Source organism: Hyperolius riggenbachi, chromosome 4 (assembly GCF_040937935.1).
Source record: "Hyperolius riggenbachi isolate aHypRig1 chromosome 4, aHypRig1.pri, whole genome shotgun sequence".
In the NCBI taxonomy this organism is placed as follows: Eukaryota; Metazoa; Chordata; class Amphibia; order Anura; family Hyperoliidae; genus Hyperolius; species Hyperolius riggenbachi.
Window position 1 is genome coordinate 334,597,083 of NC_090649.1, and position 20,984 is coordinate 334,618,066.

The 20,984-nt window shown below is 44.3% G+C and overlaps 1 protein-coding gene and 1 long non-coding RNA gene across 3 annotated transcripts in view; one reads left to right on the top strand and one right to left on the bottom strand.

The window, feature by feature from the left end:
* The window catches only part of LOC137504003 (uncharacterized), a 42,505-nt gene that overhangs the window by 13,146 nt on the left and 8,375 nt on the right, over positions 1-20,984 (top strand). The window lies entirely within an intron of this gene.
* Positions 6,070-20,984, bottom strand: part of SERAC1 (serine active site containing 1) — a 197,657-nt gene continuing 182,742 nt past the window's right edge. For both annotated transcript variants that reach the window (XM_068231859.1, XM_068231858.1), the window contains exons 16-17: positions 9,918-10,061; positions 6,070-6,728 (exon numbers count right to left, since the gene is read on the bottom strand). In XM_068231859.1, coding sequence (XP_068087960.1) covers positions 6,589-6,728; positions 9,918-10,061 — 284 coding nt within the window. In that variant the 3' untranslated portion in view covers positions 6,070-6,588. The remainder of the gene's footprint in view (positions 6,729-9,917; positions 10,062-20,984) is intronic.

Sequence of the window (20,984 nt, forward strand, 5' to 3'; positions counted from 1 at the left end):
CATTGAAGAGATCCGGATCTTTGATCCGAATCTCGGATCATTTTACTACCGGAAGCATTCGGGGGTGAAATGAACAGCAGGACAGGTCTGTGGACAGGAGAAGGGGAGGGAGTGGACACACAGAGAAGGGGAGAAGATGGACAGAGGGCAGGGAGTGGACAGAGAAGGGAGGAGGGACGAGCAGAGAGCAGAAATGTTTGCACGTAATACCCACACGCTGCAATCATATGCTTTACATATATTTCACCTATATGCTCATCTGTGTACTTTGAAAGAAAAGGTCGCACAGTGAAAGAAAGCATTCCCAGAAGTGAAGTGCAGCTGTTTAGTGCTGAGTGCAGGAGGATCATATTGCGCTGCAATCACAGTGCCTGCAAAGTTACTGAGCTGTGCTGAGCCAAAAGCTTCCAATGTGGTCACTGTGCAGCACTACGGAACAGCCAGCCTGTAATGGGCAGAATGTTATAGCCAGTATGTGTGCTCTACACATATCTGGCAGTGGCACCCATGTCCCCTCTACCTGTCCCTGCAAGGCTGGCTCCCCTGAGTCCCCTCCAACAGAGCGATCCATCTCTGCTCTGCTTCCAGGACCCCGCTGCTACCCGCTGAGAGGGGGCGTGTCGCTCCTGGCCCCGCCCTTTTTGCGATCCGAATCACTCATTTTGATGATTCGGATGATCGACTCATAAAATAGATTCGGATCAAAGATCCGAATCGTTCATGATCCGAACAACACTATTATGTATACCAAGCTAGGGACATTTTTTCACATTTCAGTATTGTGCTGCAGCCTTGGATCAAAATGATAATAAAAGTTAAAAAGGCAAAGTTGAGGTACCAGGGGTACAGTATACACATTTTTGATATATACTGTTGTACTTCATGCCAAAAAACAGCTATTTGTATACAATATCACATACAATGAAATAAATTAGCATGTTGTGCCAAACATTTAGAGCACTGAGGTTTATAACCTGCCAGTGGCTCTTTATACGGTACTTAATATTTAAGGCACATTTTGCTAGGTGTATTATTTAGAAATGAGACTCCCTTCAAGATTCACTGACCATAAGTTTTTGGCCTCAATGTCTTTGGCCCACGATGCAAGATTTTGTTTTGCCATTCATTGCAGTTTTAAATTCAGCAGTTTAACTTGTATCTCAGCTTAGAACATATTTGTCCCCTGATAGTCAAGAAAGTAATGTAGAAGAAGCCGCTACTTGCCCTATTTGCTGTATTCTGATGCCTTAATAAAAGAGCTTAAATTACTGAACACGGTGTTGGGTCCCTTCTCTTTGAGTCAAGAAAGTAATTAACATAATTTAGGTTCATAATTACATACATGTTACCTTCAAGAAAGCACCTAAATGGGCATAGTATAAAAAAGTGTTACTTGTGTACACCATATAAAGTCCTAATCTCTTGAAATAATAGCCATTTAAAGTTATTGTGTTTTATGTGCTTGAATCCTCACCATCCTAGTCTGCCAGTCCTTGGAAAAAATATCTTGCGTGAAAGTGGTCCTTGGATCCAAAAAGGTTGGAGACCCCTGCTCTAAATGACTGACAAGAACCACCACTATTGTTTGGAACCTCCTGCTTATCTGCCACTTATCCCCCTTCCCACTCCAAAAACAGAGCAGGCTTGTTGGCTGTAGTTGGGCGGCATGTCTGTACAGCTACCGTTGCTAAAGCTGTAACCAGGAACAATTACAATCGTTCTTGGAGACAGTAACTGAATGTCTGTACATACCTTAAGACTGCCTGGATTTCCTGTTTAGTGGTCCAATGTTTTACAAGGAAAGTTTATCAAGGCTGCTTGTTTTCTAATAATTGACATCCTCAAGAATGCTGCAATATAAAGACCTGTCAATTTTAGGTCTGCTTAAAGTTCCCTGTAATGATGATTTCAAAAATCATCAGTAATATAAAATTATATATTTCTTTTAGTATGCAGGTAGTAATACAAATAGAAAATTGCAGACAGCCACTAATACATTTGAAAAGGCTAATAACCTAAATTTGAGAATGGCAACAGTGTAAAACAAATATAAATAGCGAGCACGTATTGTGGAGTATATTAATACATTTATGTTTGTTGAAATTGACAGCTCAGTGTCTGCTTTTAGGAGGTAAGTCCACCACCACTGCCTTCTAAGCATTTTTAAACATTTAGCTTATTTTTATCCTATTGGCGCCTCTGTTTTCATCGCAGAATATGTGTATCCACCCCTGGTGTAGGGGGCTATTTCCTTGTTTCCTATCTACACAGGGCGACTTCTTAATCGTGAGTGAGGACAGGTCCAATCTTCTCACCTGCTTATACAGTGGTTGCCTTCATGGTAACCCTGGTTTGTGAGTGTAATTTTGTACTATTTCTTATTGTCCATTTTCCGTTACATACTACACTATATTGAGCTCTCGGTGTCATCTCTTTTGTATTTTTAAATATAAATATAGTACTTATAATAGGGTGACCAGGTGTCCACTTTTTCTGACCTGTCCGGGGCGTCCTGGCGGGTTTTTGAAATGGCCGGGTAGGTAGTGAAGAGAGCCGTTTGTGAGCCGAACACGAGCCGGCTCTTTGGGAGCCGAGCGGCCAAGCCAGAAGAGCTGATGCTTAAAGAGACGGAATTCCCATCACTAGACTGAGACTCAGTCTAGTGATGAGAATTCCGGCTCTTTAAAGTGATTCTGTAACAAAAATTACAACGTTTTTTCTACCATCCTACAAGTTCCTAAACCTATTCTAATCCGTTCTGGCTCACTGCAGCACTTTGTACTACCACGGTCTCTGTAATAAATCAATGTATCTTTCCCCTGTCAGACTTGTCAGCCTGTGTCTGGAAGGCTGCCAACTCTTCCGTGCTGGTCTGTTCCTCTATGCACACTCCAGTGTGTGTTTTATTTACATAAGCCAGCAGCTTCTCTGCTATCTTATCAGTGATAGAAGAGAGCTGGATAAAAATCCTCCTCTGTTAGGCTGTGAAAGTAGCTGGCTGACACATACTGAGGAATTACAAACACAGGCACAGGCAGAGCTGTCTGCAGGAAGCCTGTAATGTTCAGTGCATGAGAGAAGAAGGGGACAGAAGGTAAACACACAAATGATCTTTTGAGATTCAAAAGGAAAGCTGTATACAGCCTGCTTGTGTATGGATGTATTTTCTATGTGTGGACATACTGTACATCAATCTACTTCCTGTTTTGGTGGCCATTTTGTTTGTTTATAAACAAACTTTTTAAAACTGTTTTTGACTACTTTTAATGCGACGGGGAGCGTCGAAATTGTGACAGAGGGTAATAGGAAATGTCCCCTAACACACTGGTATGTTTACTTTTGTGCGATTTTAACAATACAGATTCTCTTTAAGCATCGGCTCTTCTGGCTTGGCCGCTCGCGGCTCATGGAGCGACTCATAGAGCGGCTCATGGAGCGACTCACTCACTCGGGGCGCTCAGGACGGCTGATTCATTAAACGGCTCGCAATCAAGCTCGCAATCCAGCTCATGATCAGTACCTCATGACTCGACGGCCGACGGCCCACAGCATCCCCGGCACACAGATCACGCATCAGACGTGACACAGATGGCACACACAGGCAGGATTAAAGTAAAGCAGTAAAGCAGGGCAAGTAACAACAAGTAACAGCAAGCGGCAACAGAACGACAGGTAGACAGGACAAGGCAGAGCACCGAGCGAGCAACAAGCGGGCGGCAAGCAGAGCGGAACACCAAGGCAGAGCACCAAGCGGGCGGCAAGCGGCAGCCGGGTGACCTTCCGAAACATCTCATAGGTACAGCTCAGAGCGTCATGCCTGCACACGCCAGCACTTCCACACTCCTGTGAAACTGCGACCTCTGTCCCGTCCCCTTCCTCCTCCCTTCCGATCACGGCTCGGATCAATCAGCCATCACCCCTGTGTGCCAATCTCATAGCATTTGTGGGGAAATCTGCTGCCAATCTCATAGCATTTATGGGGAAATCTGCTGCCAATCTCATTGCATTTGTGGGGAAATCTGCTGCCAATCTCATTGCATTTGTGGGGAAATCTGCTGCCAATCTCATTGCATTTGTGGGGAAATCTGCTGCCAATAAGATTGCATTTGTGGGGAAATCTGCTGCCAATAAGATTGCATTTGTGGGGAAATCTGCTGCCAATCTCATAGCATTTGTGGGGAAATCTGCTGTCAATCTGATTGCATTTGTGGGGAAATCTGCTGCCAATCTCATTGCATTTGTGGGGAAATATGCTGCCAATCTGATTCCATTTGTGGGGAAATATGCTGCCAATCTCATTGCATTTGTAGAGAAATATGCTGCCAATCTGATTCCATTTGTGGGGAAACCTGTTGCCAATCTCATTGCATTTTGTGGGGAAATCTTCTGCGAATCTGATTGCATTTTGTGTGCGGGCGGCCGGCCCTCCACCATTTGGTCTGAAAAAAAAAATGGCCCTCCATGCCTGTGAAGTTGGACAGCACACTGCTAAGGTCTTGTATATTTGGCCTCACCCATGACCACGCCCACATGCTGTTCATCCTCTTTTTTGGAAATCAAAATATGGTAACCCTAACTTATAAGTGTTCACACAACAGCAGTATAAAGTTACCCAAACTGTCTAAAACATACTGACCATTATATTGACCTAGCTTATCAACGCTAGTAGGGGATGGCTTCCTTAATGTTTTTAATCAGGGCCGGCCTGCCCATGAGGCGGGGTGAAACTTTTGCCTCAGGCGGCACTTCTGGGGGGACGGCACCCGCCCGTCTGTGGGTGTGGGGGGCTGCCGAGCTGGAGGGGATAGCGGGCAGGAAGGGGGTATTGGGCCTAGCGGCGGAGAGGGGGGTCGGATCCCCGCCCATTGCCTCTTACAATAGCTGCAGGCAGCAACGTAACTTTTTAAAGCTGGAGGGTAGTGGAGGTCGGGGGACCCAGGCGAGGGAGGGGCCCAATACCCCCCGCCGCTAGGCCCAATACCCCCTTCCTGCCCGCTATCCTCTCCAGCTCGGGCGGCCCCCCACACCCACGGCTTGGGGGGGGGGGGCGGCGATTTCTTTAAAGATTGCCTCAGGCGGCAAAAAGTCTAGGGCCGGGCCTGTTTTCAATATACAGCAAGATCCCCAGTATACAGCACAGGTGGGTATTTCCTGATGCCAGATACGTGTGGCTTGAGCAACCAGCTGAAAAGAGCACTAAACTCGCCCTCCATGCAGCAGAAGCAACTTGCACAACATGTCACGTGACCTGATGTGGGCCACATGTCATGCTGGGATCCATATATGAACGCCGGAAAGCCCACAGGAGTTGCATGAAGTATAGAAGACGGTGCCTGGAGGATCGGCAAGTCACTTCTGCTGCAGTAAAGTCTGCAAAATAGAAATGCACTGCCCCTGATATCCCCCTCAGGCATGCTGGTTAGTTGAGACTTTTGGATGCTGAGTTCCGGATAACAGGGGCTGTAATGAGCATGAGACAGGTTGGCAGTAGCGATACTTTCCAGACATCAATATTTGTAGACTTCCTGCTAGTCAAGATCTACCTGGCCATTGACAAATACGGCAGCAGACATGAAATGGAAGGGTCAAGGACTGCAGTGATGAGCTATGGGAAAGTTCACATTCCATTTGAGTCCATTGCAGCACACTGTAGAAAACCACTGTAGTAGTGCAACCTACACACATTTTTCTATGTAGCAGATTCTGTTGCCATTCCTAGATGATGTAAGGCATCTGCTTTAGAGTAGCAGCAGACCCTGCAAGTGACCTTGCCAGCAGTACAATGCATCCGTACACAGTGCCAGGACAGCATAGTGTGAAAAATGCTATAGTCCTAGGATGTTAATTACCACTGTGGTCTGTGTGGTCAGGCTCCCCTCTTTTCTAACTCTAATCTGGATAGCTGGAGAGAAGCCAAGGAAACCTTCATTGGAAGCAAATGTGACAATACCACAGCAAAGACTGAGCATACAAGCGATCTGCAGTGTGATAAAATAATACATCATGAACATGAACTTGGTAGAATAATACACTTTACAGAAAGTTTTCACAATATTAAACCAACGCACGCATTCTTAACAAAATTTATTGTAGGATTGTTTGCTGACACATTATGAGTAACACAGTTGGCAGTCTTCACGTAGGCATACACTATGAGATGTGGTAAACAATGGAGATCCGGTAGATGCTACCTTGCCTTATTTGAAATTAGATCAGACTTCAACAGAGCTCTAAAGCCAATATTACCAACACCATCGCACTTGCAAGCTTTGTGCTGTTTCAAGCATTAGAAAACTAATGAAGCCTTTGTTCTTGTATCGCTCCTGCCTGTGTCTCCCTACTCAGAGTGCAGCCATGTCAATATGGCAAAACCGCTTTTCATGATCAATTTGTGACTGACAAAACAAATGACTATAGATTAAGTTGGCCTTCGCTTTTGACAGATATTCTTAGAGTTTATGATTTTGATGAATATAATATCCAATCTATACAAAATATTGTACATTGTATGCCAGGCTTTAAAATCAAGACTGGAAGGCAAAAGCAATATAACATGAGGTAAACAAACAGATAGACCGAGCTAACAGTTCACGGTGTTCCTGTGTTGCTTGCGAGGGCATCACAGATAAACTGCAAAGTGCGCTGATAGATAAAGGAGTCCTTGCTCTTTGGCTTACACACATTAAGATGGTTGACTTGCACGGGAAAGAGGTCTCCAATACCTAAATCTAATCAAATAAAATAAACATTATTTTAAAAATGTATACTTATGAAAAAGTAAACAAGACACACACTGATGAATACATTAAAGAGTACCCGAGGTGAATCTCGGACACAGGGACACAGAGCCATGTTCTCTGCCTAATGACATGGCTCTGTGTCCCCCAACAGCTGCTCTCTGCCCCCCCCCCACCGCCACGCTATAGTAGCCCCCCGAGTTTAGCGACAAGATTTGTCGCTAACTCGGAGGTAAACAGAGGGGAGAGGAATTCCCTGTTTAAAACGCCCGCCAGAGGCGTTCTTACAGGGTTTCCAGAGCTGCCATCAGGCAGCTCTCTCCCCTGGCCACGCCTCCTGCCGTTCCCCCGCCTCCCTGCACGCTATGAGAGAAACACAGTCTCTCAGTGCAGTGTCGTGACCCAGGGGTCACACAAGTGAAAGTGGGACATTGTGGCTCACAGGAGTGGTGGGGAGCGGCGGTTTTTGCGGCTACCTGATCCGCTCAGCTCTGCGGATTAGGTAGACCGCATTTTATTTTATTTTTTGAGCCCACCTCGGGCTCTCTTTAAGGCTCAGTAACCACTTTCCCCCCACTACAGTATATCTACGTCCTCTGGGACTTCATCCATGCCAGAAAGACGTAGATATATGTTCTGTGCCAGAAGCAGTGCAGTGGACGATCAGGCACACTCACCTTACAGCCTGCTTCAGCACTAATTGGTGAAAGGGAACATGTGTTCCCCTAGCCAATTAGCAGACCCCGCATGGATGAATGGTCAATGCTATAGCCAATAGCATTGATTATTACTCTCTCCCTTATGCCCTGATCTGTAAATAAATTCTGTAAAGAAAAGCAGGCCTCACCTCCCTGGATCCATCGGCGATCGCTGCTGCAGGATCCTCTGCAGCTCTGCAATCAGCCCTGTACTGCCGTATACACTGGATCGCGGCTTGGTGTTTAAAGGACTTATTTACAGATTGCTGCATGAGGGGCTGCCTAATACGAGGGTGGCTGCCTAATAGCTGCCTAAAACACATATTTGCATTCACCCGGTGTAACAATACCAGAGGCACAACTGGTTATACTGAAAGGCACATCTAGCTATACTGAGGGATGCTGGAGAACCTTGGCCAGCCCTGCCAGTGGAGCATATGGGGAAGCCACTAGGCTACAAAGGAAATCTGTTCAAGGGAGAAGGAACACAATTGGGGAAATATAATAGAGTAAAATGTAATAATGGGAATGCAGTGACAACTATAACATTAAAATATACGGTTTAACCCCACCCACTTTAAAGACCATCCACTTTTAAGACCAGACCCTCTATATAATAAATATATTAGTTACTTTTCCCCATTAACCTTACATAGTTATTTGGGTTGAAAAAAAGACATACGTCCATCAAGTTCAAACAGAAAATACACCAGCCTGCTCCCTCACATATCCCTGTTGATCCAGAGGAAGGCCCTTACAAGGCATGGTCCAATTAGCCCCAAAAGGGAAAAAATTCCTTCCCAACTTCAGATGGCAATCAGATAAAATCCCTGGATCTACACCACTGGGCATTACCTAGTAATTATAGCAATGGATGTCTTTCAACGCAAGGAAAGCATCTAAGCCTCCTTTAAATGCAAATATAGAATCTGCCATAACTACTTCATGTGGCAATACATTCCACATTTGAATCACTGTTAGTGTAAAAAACCCTTTTATAAATAAATTTCTAAAACGTTTTTTCCTCCATGCACAGATCAGGTCCTCTAGTACCTAGGTTCTCAACGTGTGGTACGCGTACCCCAGGGGGTACTTCTGATGGTTCCAGGGGGTACTCTGGCTTGATATACTTAACCAAGAATAACAAATGTAGAGTTGCAGAAAATGATAAATCTTATTAAAACAACACCAAGTTAGTGTTTTAACTAATTAAAAGCAATAGTAAATGCTTGGAAATAGTTTAGAACTAATTGTAGTGTACTACATTTAAATATATATTTGTCAAGGGGTACCTGTGATAATGTTTACTATGCTAGGGGGTACTTGGTGAGTACAGTGCTTTAAAAGGGGTACATACCGATAAAATGTTGAGAAACACTGCTCTAGTACACACTATACAAAAAAGTAATAAAATCAATTAAAATGATCATACCACCAGCAACCATAAATGGATGTATCTTGGCATAATCTATCAGCGCACAATATTATATCAATATAGATTAAATATCATAGTGAAACCCTGAGGTGTTCAGTAAAGAGCACCTACAGGGATTGAACCCAGGTTCAGTAATATTCCCAAGAATTAGTGAAAAGCAACCAGAGTGACATGAGTCATATAAACTTGCATAAACACATAGTATCATCAATATGATGCAAAAAACCAAAGCGTCTTGGCGAATCGGATCTTTAAGATACTTGAAGACTCTACACAAAGTACTGCGATCGCTTGATTACCATCCGTGCCCGTCGAGTGACATTGCATATATCCGCCTGCCGGAAGATGGATTGTGGAACACTCGTCGTCAGGGGGACATCGCCGGACCCATCTTCCGTTGGGTAGTGAGTATTAATCTTATCAGGATGCTGACAGTGACACATGCCAAATTCTTTGCCTGGGTCTCTTAAAAGTCATTATGTCACTGCAGTAACTCAGTAACTGACAGGGTAGCAACTATGTAACCAGAAACAATGGCAGTCATTAATCTTGTCAGGTAGAAGAGACAGAGGCTAAGTTTCTATTTGTGCAAATCCCCTCCATTTTCCCCGCATTCAAATTCATATGCAGACTTGTATCCCATTGAAATCAATCTGCTGCTTCTAAATTCGTGGTCGGGAGACAAAATGGCTGCTGCCTTTTTTTTCAGACCACATCCAAATGCCCATACCCATTAATAGGCACTGCAAATGGATTCAAATGTGATTTAGCATCAGCACAGATGCCACGTGACACCCTAGTGGAAACATAGTCTAGGTGATAATCCAGGGATTTTATCTGATTGCCATCTGGAGTCGGGAAGGATTTTTTTCTCTTTTGGGACTAAATGGACCATGCCTTGTAAGGGTTTTTTTTTTCACCCTCCTCTGGATCAGCAAGGATATGTGAGAGAGCAGGCTCACGATGGACGTATGTCTTATTTCAACCCAAATAAATATGTAACGATGTACTCAGCTTTCATTGCCCAGGTTTGCTTTTTTAACTTACCTGCTGATTCTAGTGGGACGACATGCAGTTTCACCATGCTACCTATATGTGTTGGAAGCTTTTCTGCAAAACTCATAACTTTGAAGTCCTTGTTCTTAGCAAATTCTAGGAACTCTTCATTTAGCTGTTTAAGCGCAGGTGAATCTTATATAACAATGAACAAAGAAAAAAATATGTCCTGTTAACACACCATAACATATAAGCAATAGTAATAGCATCTGAATTAAATATTTTGAAAAATTATACTTGCAAAAGGGAAAAGCATTCTGTGAGACATGACTCCTGCAGAGCTTGTTTCTCCTATTCTGGTCAGCCTAAGCAATTGTCCATGATTGCACAGCAAAATACAGGCAAGGCATACCTATGAATCTGCCGCCGGGAGATTCGGGAACATGATAAAGCCGATATACGACTTACCCTGCTCCTACACAAGACTCAGCGCCATTAATTACTATTCTCCCTACAGGCCGCCATGGATAGTGGGAAATGATGGCCGAATTACAGTGTTTTAAAAGTAATTTGAGCTCTGACTTTTGACGGTGCCCAAGTTACTCATTGAGCGCAGCTATAGCTGTAATTCCTATCACAGCCTATGTTGCAACCAAATTTCCTGTGCTGTTTTAACAGTGCTCACAGGCAAGCCCCTAATTATAAACAGGTTTCATTCCAAGAAATTGTTTGCAAGTCGAGCCATGTGTTAAATATGTGAAAAAATGTGTGATCATGTGAAGAAATGATGTACTTTTGCACAACCCTTGATTCATACATACAGCATAAACAATATTTTTTGGAGCCCTGATGAGTCAGTGTACTGATGAAACGCGTAGGAAGAGCTACAGTTAGGTCCATAGTTATATGCACAGAGAAAACTTTTTTCTAATTTTGGTTGTGTATGTTACCACAATTAATTTTAAATGAAATAACGCAGATGCAACAGAAGAGCAGACTTTCAGCTTTAATTCAGTAGGGTGAACAAAATGATTGCTCAAAGGTAATTTGACAAATGAAATAACTGAAAATAAATTATTCATTTTTAATACTTGGTTGAAAATCCTTCACTCACATTGACAGCCTGAAGTCTTGAACTCATGAGCATCACCAGATGCTGGGTTTCCTCCTTTTGAATGCTCTACCAGGCCTTTACTGCAGCAGTTTTCAGTTGCTGTTTGTTTGTAGGCCTTTCTATCAAAAGTGTAGTTTTTTAACAAGTGAAATGCATGCTCAATTGGTTTAAGATCAGGTTACTGACTTGGCCATTCAAGAATGTTCCACTTATTTGCTTTAATAAACTCATGGATTGCTTTGGCTGTATGTCTTAGGTCATTGTCCATCTGTATCATGAAGCGCCCTCCAATTTGACTGCATTTATCTATATTTGAGCACATATTATCTCTCTGAACACCTCAGAATTAATTTGGCTGTTTCTGTCTTGTGTCACATTATCAATAAACACTAGTGTCCCAGTACCACTGGCAAAGAGAAAGAAGGTCCAACAGCTCAAACCGCTGAGTAGCCACCAGGGAGTCAACCAGTCCACACCCGGATCTACTAAAGGTGCAGGGACAGCTAAGCAACAGGAAAGAATGACTGGGTCTCAACATGGATTTGTGCAATTATAACACTAATTTATTAAACCATAGCAAAAACAGGGCACGATATTTCGGCCAGTAGGCCTCCATCAAGGCCTGCTGGTCGAAATGTGTCCTGCTTTTGCTATGGTTTAATAAATCACTGCTATAATTGCACAAATCCAGGGCCAGACCCAGTCATAATACAATACAATACAATAACATTTCTATAGCGCTTTTCTCCCATAGGACTCAAAGCGCTTAGGCTCTCTCAGATTCAGTAATTAGTAGGATGAAGTATTCACACAACAAAAGTTATATTTCTGCAAATGCCAAACTGAACAGGTGGGTTTTCAGTCTGGATTTAAACACGTCCAAGGATGGAGCTGTCCTGATCTGTTGAGGTAAGGAGTTCCAAAACGTAGGGGCAGCATGACAGAAGGCTCTGGGACCAAAAGTTTCCAAGTGGACTCTGGGTATGACTAGATTATTAGAACCTGTTGATCTGAGAATGCGGGGATTGCTACGCAGCTGCAACATATCTTTCATGTATCTAGGGCCTAAATTATTCAGGGATTTAAATGTCAGTAGGCCGATCTTGAATAGGACCCTCCATTCTATAGGTAGCCAGTGAAGGGAGTGCAGGACTGGCGTTATGTGGCAGTGACGGGGTTGGTTGGTTAGCAGTCTGGCAGCAGTATTCTGTATCAGCTGTAGTCGGTACAAGACCTTTTTTGGAAGGCCAGTGTAGAGAGCATTGCAGATTTCCAGTCGGGATGTGATGAAGGCGTGGACTAAGGTTGGCAGATCTTCTGGGGGTATGAGGTGCTTGATTTTTGCAATGTTCTTCAGGTGAAAATAGGATGATTTCACCACAGCAGAGATTTGAGTTCTGAAGTTTAAATCCCAATCAATTAGAACTCCCAGGCTACGCACATGATCAGAGCTGCGTAGATCCATGCCTCCTATTCCCAGTTGTGAAGACTGCAAGTTGCTAGTGCCACTGTCAGCCATGCACGCATAAACTATCTCACTGCATCCACCGTGTTTTACAGATTATGTGGTTTGATGAGCTGTTCCGTGCCTTCTCCATACTTTTTTCTTGCCATCATTCTGGTAGAGGTTGATCTTTGTTTCTGTCTGTCCAAAGAATGTATTTTCCAAAACTGTGCTGGCTTTTTTAGATGTTTCTATTTTTGAGGCCTATGAGTGGCTTGCACCTCGCAGTGCACCCTCTGTATTTATTTTCATACAATCTTCTCTTTATGGTAGACTTGGATATCGTTACCCCTTCTCCCTGGAGAGTGTTGTTCACTTGTATGGTTGTTGTGAAGGGGTTTCTCTTCACCATGGAAATGAATCTGCAATCATCCACCACTGTTACCTTTCATGGATGTCCTGGTCTTTTTTGCCTTGAAAGGTTACCAATACTTGCTTTTTTTTCTCAGGATGTACTAAACTGTATATTTTGCCACTCGTGATATTGTAGCAATTTCTTGTATAATAACTTTCACAAATCACTGCGCCTTTAACACCCTGTAATAAAAATCAAAGATTGCACATAGTGCCCAGTACTGCCAAACACAGATCACTATAGACACCCCGTGCCGCACTCCAGGGGGTAGTGCCACCACCTTATAGGGAATATAGCTTGCTCTCTGCCTTTGTGGGTGCACTCACCAAAAGCGCTTCTTGAGTCACTGCATATAACAACCACAACTCTGGCCAGCCAAGAAGTAGAAGTACGCGTTGTCACAGCACTCACTTTATTAAAATCCTTGCTCGCAGGCTTACAGTTCATGCGTATCGGCTCCAGCCGCGGACACTATCGAGCCACACGTCCCTGTCTCTCCTGCTTCCTGGTATGACGTCAGCGCGCCTCCGACTTATCTTCTCTTTATGGTAGACTTGGATATCGTTACCGCTTCTCCCTGGAGAGTGTTGTTCACTTGGATGGTTGTTGTGAAGGGGTTTCTCTTCACCATGGAAATGAATCTGCAAGCATCCACCACTGTTACCTTTCATAGACGTCCTGGTCTTTTTTGCCTTGAAAGGTTACCAATACTTGCTTTCTTTCTCAGGATGTACCAAACTGTATATTTTGCCACTTGTGATATTGTAGCAATTTCTTGTATAGGTTTTTCTTCCATTTTTGCAGAAGGGAACTCAAGGTGAGAGGAATATGAAGGCTGACATGTTTATTTCCTTTTAAATAATGCAAATTGCCTGGCTGTCCTGCTGATCCTCTGCCTCTAATACTTTAAGCCATAGACCTTGTACAAGCATGCAGATTAGATGTCTATGACAAATCTGACAAGATTAGCTGCATGCTTGTTGATCTGGTCAGGTGAGTGATTTAGAAACTACTAACCAGAAAGATCCGCAGGACTGCCAGGCAACTGGTATTTTTTAAAATGAAATAAATATGGCAGCTTCCATAGGCCTTACACTTCGGGACAATTGAAGTAAGAGGAATATGTATTTTCCTTTAAGCAATACTAGTTGCCTGGCTATCCTGCTGATCTTCTGCCTCTAATACTTTTAGCCATAGAAGCTGAACAAGCATGCAACAGATCAGGTGTTTCAGACATTATTATCAGTTACTGCAGCCAAATAGATCAGCAGGGCTGCCAGGCAACTGTTATTGTTAAAGAGACTCTGTAACAACATTTTGAGCCTTATTTCTTCTATCCTATAAGTTCCTATACCTGTTCTAATGTGATCTGTCTTACTGCAGCCTTTCCTAGTTGCACAGTGGATGTATTATCTGTTATACAATCTAATCTTCTTTCCTCTGACGGCTTTGTCGGGCTCAGGCACTCAAGCTGGAATGTGCTGTTCTGCTTGTGATAGGATAGAAGCACACCCTCTCCAGGCCCCCTCCAAGCTCTGTGTGAGTCACAGACAGAGCTTCTCTCAGCCTATCACATGCCATGTCATTTGTTTGTAAACACTGCCTAAAACTGGTAATTACAAGCCAGGATTGCAGCAGGGAGTGGCAGAAACAGCACAGAGGGGCCCAGGAGAACATAATGAATAGAATGGTATGCTTTTTATTGTAAGAATTTTAGAGTACAGATTCTCTTTAAAGAGAATCTGTATTGTTAAAATCGCACAAAAGTAAACATACCAGTGCATTAGGGGACATCTCCTATTCCCCTCTGTCACAATTTCGCCGCTCCCCGCCGCATTAAAAGTGGTTAAAAACAGTTTTAAAAAGTTTGTTTATAAACAAACAAAATGGCCACCAAAACAGGAAGTAGGTTGATGTACAGTATGTCCACACATAGAAAATACATTCATACACAAGCAGGCTGTATACACCCTTCCTTTTGACTCTCAAGAGATCATTTGTGTGTTTCTTTACGCCTCCATCTCTCATGCACTGAAGTTTCAGGCTGCTCTTTTCTTCCTGCAAACAGCTTTGCCTTTGTCTGTAATCCCTCAGTATGTGAAAGCCCAGCCAGCTCAGAGGACGATTTATCCAGCTTGTAAAAGATAATAGAGCAGAGAGAAGCTGCACTAATCTAAATAATACACAGGCAGTGTGCATAGAGGGGCCTGGAAGGGGGAGTTCATAGCAGAACCACAACACTGAAGAACTTGGCAGCCTTCCAGACACAGGCCGACAAGTCTGACAGGGGAAAGATACATTGATTTATTACAGAGACTGTGATAGCAGAAAGTGCTGCAGTAAGCCAGAACACATTAGAATAGCTTTTGGAACTTGTAGGATGATAAAAAACAGGATGCAATTTTTGTTACGGAGTCTCTTTAACTACTTCCCGACCGCCGTATAGACAAATGGCGGCCGGGAAGCAGACGCCGCAAGGACCGCCGTATTGACAAAATGCGGCGGTCCTTGTTTGGGCATGGGCGGAGCGATCGCGTCATCCGTGACGCGATCCTCCGCCTCCGCCTGTCGCCGCTCACTCGCCGCAACATCCCGCCGGCCATACGGAAGCGCCGGCGGGATGTTAACCCGACGATCGCCGCATACAAAGTGTATAATACACTTTGTAATGTTTACAAAGTGTATTATACAGGCTGCCTCCTGCCCTGGTGGTCCCAGTGTCCGAGGGACCACCAGGGCAGGCTGCAGCCACCCTAGTCTGCACCAAGCACACTGATTTTCTCCCCCCCCGCCCCAGATCGCCCACAGCACCCATCAGACCCCCCCCTGCCCACCCCCCAGACCCCTGTTTGCACCCAATCACCCCCCTAATCACCCATCAATCACTCCCTGTCACTATCTGTCAACGCTATTTTTTTTTAATACCCCCCCCCTGCCCCCTGCTCCCTCCTGATCACCCCCCAACCCCCCAGATTCTCCCCAGACCACCCCCCCCCCAATGTACTGTATGCATCTACCCCCCCTGATCACCTGTCAATCACCTGTCAATCACCCGTCAATCACCCGTCAATCACCCCCTGTCACTGCCACCCATCAATCAGCCCCTAACCTGCCCCTTGCGGGCAATCTGATCACCCCCCCACACCAATAGATCGCCCGCAGATCCGACATCAGATCACCTCCCAAATCCATTGTTTACATCTATTCTCTCCTCTAAACACACACTAATTACCCATCAATCACCCATCAATCACCCCCTATCACCACCTGTCACTTTTACCTATCAGATCAGACCCTAATCTGCCCCTTGCGGGCACCCAATCACCTGCCCACACGCTCAGATTGCCCTCAGACCCCCCCTTATCAATTCACCAGTGCATTCATTACATCTGTTCTTCCCTGTAATAACCCACTGATCACCTGTCAATCACCTGCCAATCACCTATCACCCATCAATCACCCCCTGTCACCCCCTGTCACTGCCACCCATCAATCAGCCCCTAACCTGCCCCTTGCGGGCAATCTGATCACCCACCCACACCATTAGATCGCCCGCAAACCCGCCATCAGATTACCTCCCAAATGTATTGTTTACATCTGTTATCTTCTCTAAACACCCACTAATTACCCATCAATCACCCCCTATCACTGTTACCTATCAGATCAGACCCTAATCTGCCCCTTGCGGGCACCCAATCACCCGCCTACACGCTCAGATTACCCTCAGACCCCCCCTTATCAATTCGCCAGGGCATTATTTACATCTATCCTTCCCTGTAATAACCCACTGATCACCTGTCAATCACCTGCCAATCACCTATCACCCATCAATCACCCCCTGTCACCCCCTGTCACTGCCACCCAACAATCAGCCCCTAACCTGCCCCTTGCGGGCAATCTGATTACCCACCCACACCAATAGATCGCCCGCAGATGCGACATCAGATCACCACCCAAGCGCAGCGTTTACTCTCCTCTAAACACCCACTAATTACCCATCAATCACCCATAAATCACCCCCTATCACCACCTGTCACTGTTACCCATCAGATCAGACCCTAATCTGCCCCTTGCGGGCACCCAATCACCCGCCTACTCGCTCAGATTACCCTCAGACCCCCCCTTATCAATTCGCCAGTGCAATATTTACATCTGTTCTCCCCTGTAATAACCCACTGATTACCTGTCAATCACCTATCAATCACCCATCAATCACCCCCTGTCACTGCCACCCATCAATCACCCCCTGTCACTGCCACCCATCAATCACCCGCTGTCACTGCCACCCATCAATCAGCCCCTAACCTGCCCCTTGCGGGCAATCTGATCACCCACCCACACCAATAGATCGCTCGCAGATCCGACGTCCGATCACCTCCCAAGTGCAGTGTTTACATCTGTTCTCTACCCTAAACACCCACTAATTACCCATCAATCACCCCCTGTCACTGCTACCTATCAGATTAGACCCCTATCTGCCCCTAGGGCACTCAATCACCCGCCCACACCCTCAGAATGCCCTCAGACCCCAGCCCTGATCACCTCGCCAGTGCATTGCTTGCATCTATTCCCCCCTCTAATCACACCTTGAGACACCCATCAATCACCTCCTGTCACCCCCTAGCACACCTACCCATCAGATCAGGCCCTAATTTGCCCCGTGTGGGCTCCTGATCACTCGGCCAAACCCTCAGATCCCCCTCAGACCCCCTTCCGATCACCTCCCCAGTGCATTGATTGCATTTATTTTCCCCTCTAACCACCCCCTGAGACACCCATCAATCACCTCCTGTCACCCCCCTAGCACTCCTATCCATCAGATCAGGCCCAATACAACCTGTCATCTAAAAGGCCACCCTGCTTATGACCGGTTCCACAAAATTCGCCCCCTCATAGACCACCTGTCATCAAAATTTGCAGATGCTTATACCCCTGAACAGTCATTTTGAGACATTTGGTTTCCAGACTACTCACGGTTTTGGGCCCGTAAAATGCCAGGGCGGTATAGGAACCCCACAAGTGACCCCATTTTAGAAAAAAAGACACCCCAAGGTATTCTGTTAGGTGTATGACGAGTTCATAGAAGATTTTATTTTTTGTCAAAAGTTAGCGGAAATTGATTTTTATTGTTTTTTTTCCACAAAGTGTCACTTTCCGCTAACTTTTGACAAAAAATAAAATCTTCTATGAACTCACCATACTCCTAACAGAATACCTTGGGGTGTCTTCTTTCTAAAATGGGGTCACTTGTGGGGTTCCTATACTGCCCTGGCATTTTAGGGGCCCTAAACCGCGAGGAGTAGTCTAGAAAACAAATGCCTCAAAATGACCTGTGAATAGGACGTTGGGCCCCTTAGCGCACCTAGGCTGCAAAAAAGTGTCACACATGTGGTACCGCCGTACTCAGGAAAAGTAGTATAATGTGTTTTGGGGTGTATTTTTACACATACCCATGCTGGGTGGGAGAAATTTCTATGTAAATGGACAATTGTGTGTAAAAAAATCAAACAATTGTCATTTACAGAGATATTTCTCCCACTTAGCATGGGTATGTGTAAAAATACACCCCAAAACGCATTATACTACTTCTCCTGAGTACGGCGGTACCACATGTGTGGCACTTTTTTACACCCTAAGTACGCTAAGGGGCCCAAAGTCCAATGAGTACCTTTAGGATTTCACAGGTCATTTTGCGACATTTGGTTTCAAGACTACTCCTCACGGTTTAGGGCCCCTAAAATGCCAGGGCAGTATAGGAACCCCACAAATGACCCCATTCTAGAAAGAAGACACCCCAAGGTATTCCGTACGGAGTATGGTGAGTTCATAGAAGATTTTATTTTTTGTCACAAGTTAGCGGAAAAAGACACTTTGTGAAAAAAAACTATTAAAATCAATTTCCGCTAACTTGTGACAAAAAAATAAAAACTTCTATGAACTCACCATACTCCTAACGGAATACCTTGGGGTGTCTTCTTTCTAAAATGGGGTCATTAGTGGGGTTCCTATACTGCCCTGGCATTTTAGGGGCCCTAAACCGCGAGGAGTAGTCTTGAAACAAAAATGACCTGTGAAATCCTAAAGGTACTCATTGGACTTAGGGCCCCTTAGTGCAGTTAGGGTGCAAAAAAGTGCCACACATGTGGTATCGCCGTACTCGGGAGAAGTAGTATAATGTGTTTTGGGGTGTATTTTTACACATACCCATGCTGGGTGGGAGAAATACCTCTGTAAATGACAATCTTTTGATTTTTTTACACACAATTGTCCATTTACAGAGGTATTTCTCCCACCCAGCATGGGTATGTGTAAAAATACACCCCAAAACACATTGTACTACTTCTCCCGAGTATGGCGATACCACATGTGTGGCACTTTTTTGCACCCTAACTGCGCTAAAGGGCCCAAAGTCCAATGAGTACCTTTAGGATTTTACAGGTCATTTTGAGAAATTTCGTTTCAAGACTACTCCTCACGGTTTAGGGCCCCTAAAATGCCAGGGCAGTATAGGAACCCCACAAATGACCCCATTTTAGAAAGAAGACACCCCAAGGTATTCCGTTAGTAGTATGGCGAGTTCATAGAAGATTTTATTTTTTGTCACAAGTTAGCGGAAATTGATTTTAATTGTGTTTTTTCACAAAGTGTCATTTTCCGCTAACTTTTGACAAAAAATAAAATCTTCTATGAACTCACCATACTCCTAACGGAATACCTTGGGGTGTCTTCTTTCTAAAATAGGGTCATTTGTGGGGTTCCTATACTGCCCTGGCATTTTAGGGGCCCTAAACCGTGAGGAGTAGTCTTGAAACGAAATTTCTCAAAATGACCTGTGAAATCCTAAAGGTACTCATTGGACTTTGGACCCTTTAGCGCAGTTAGGGTGCAAAAAAGTGCCACACATGTGGTATCGCCGTACTCAGGAGAAGTAGTATAATGTGTTTTGTGGTGTATTTTTACACATACCCATGCTGAGTGGGAGAAAGATCTCTGTAAATGGACAATTGTGTGTAAAAAAAATTAACAAATTGTCATTTACAGAGATATTACCTCCCACCCAGCATGGGTATGTGTAAAAATACACCCCAAAACACATTATACTACTTCTCCTGAGTACGGCAATACCACATGTGTGGCACTTTTTTGCAGCCTAACTGCGCTAAGGGGTCCAAAGTCCAATGAGCACCTTTAGGCTTTACAGGGGTGCTTACAATTTAGCACCCCCCAAAATGTCAGGACAGTAAACACACCCCACAAATGACCCATTTTGGAAAGTAGACCCTTCAAGGTATTCAGAGAGGGGCATGGTGAGTCCGTGGCAGATTTCATTTTTTTTTTGTCGCAAGTTAGAAGAAATGGAAACTTTTTTTTTTTTTTTTTTTTCTCACAAAGTGTCATTTTCCGCTTACTTGTGACAAAAAATAATATCTTCTATGAACTCACTATGCCTCTCAGTGAATACTTTGGGATGTCTTCTTTCCAAAATGGGGTCATTTGGGGGGTATTTATACTATCCTGGAATTCTAGCCCCTCATGAAACATGACAGGGGGTCAGAAAAGTCAGAGATGCTTGAAAATGGGAAAATTCACTTTTTGCACCATAGTTTGTAAACGCTATAACTTTTACCCAAACCAATAAATATACACTGAATGGGTTTTTTTTTATCAAAAACATGTTTGTCCACATTTTTCGCGCTGCATGTATACAGAAATTTTACTTTATTTGAAAAATGTCAGCACAGAAAGTTAAAAAAATCATTTTTTTGCCAAAATTCATGTCTTTTTTGATGAATATAATAAAAAGTAAAAATCGCAGGAGCAATCAAATAGCATCAAAAGAAAGCTTTATTAGTGACAAGAAAAGGAGCCAAAATTCATTTACATGGTAGGTTGTATGAGCGAGCAATAAACCGTGAAAGCTGCAGTGGTCTGAATGGAAAAAAAGTGGCCGGTCCTTAAGGGGTAGAAAGCCCTAGGTCCTCAAGTGGTTAAAAGGAAATAAATATGGCAGCCTCCATATTCTTCTCACTTCAGTTGTCCTTTAAGGGTGGCTTCTTTCACCTGCATAGAAAGTTCCATTGACCGCCTGTTGTCTGTTCACAGCAAACTCTTCCACATGCAAGCGCCACGCTTCAAATAAACTCA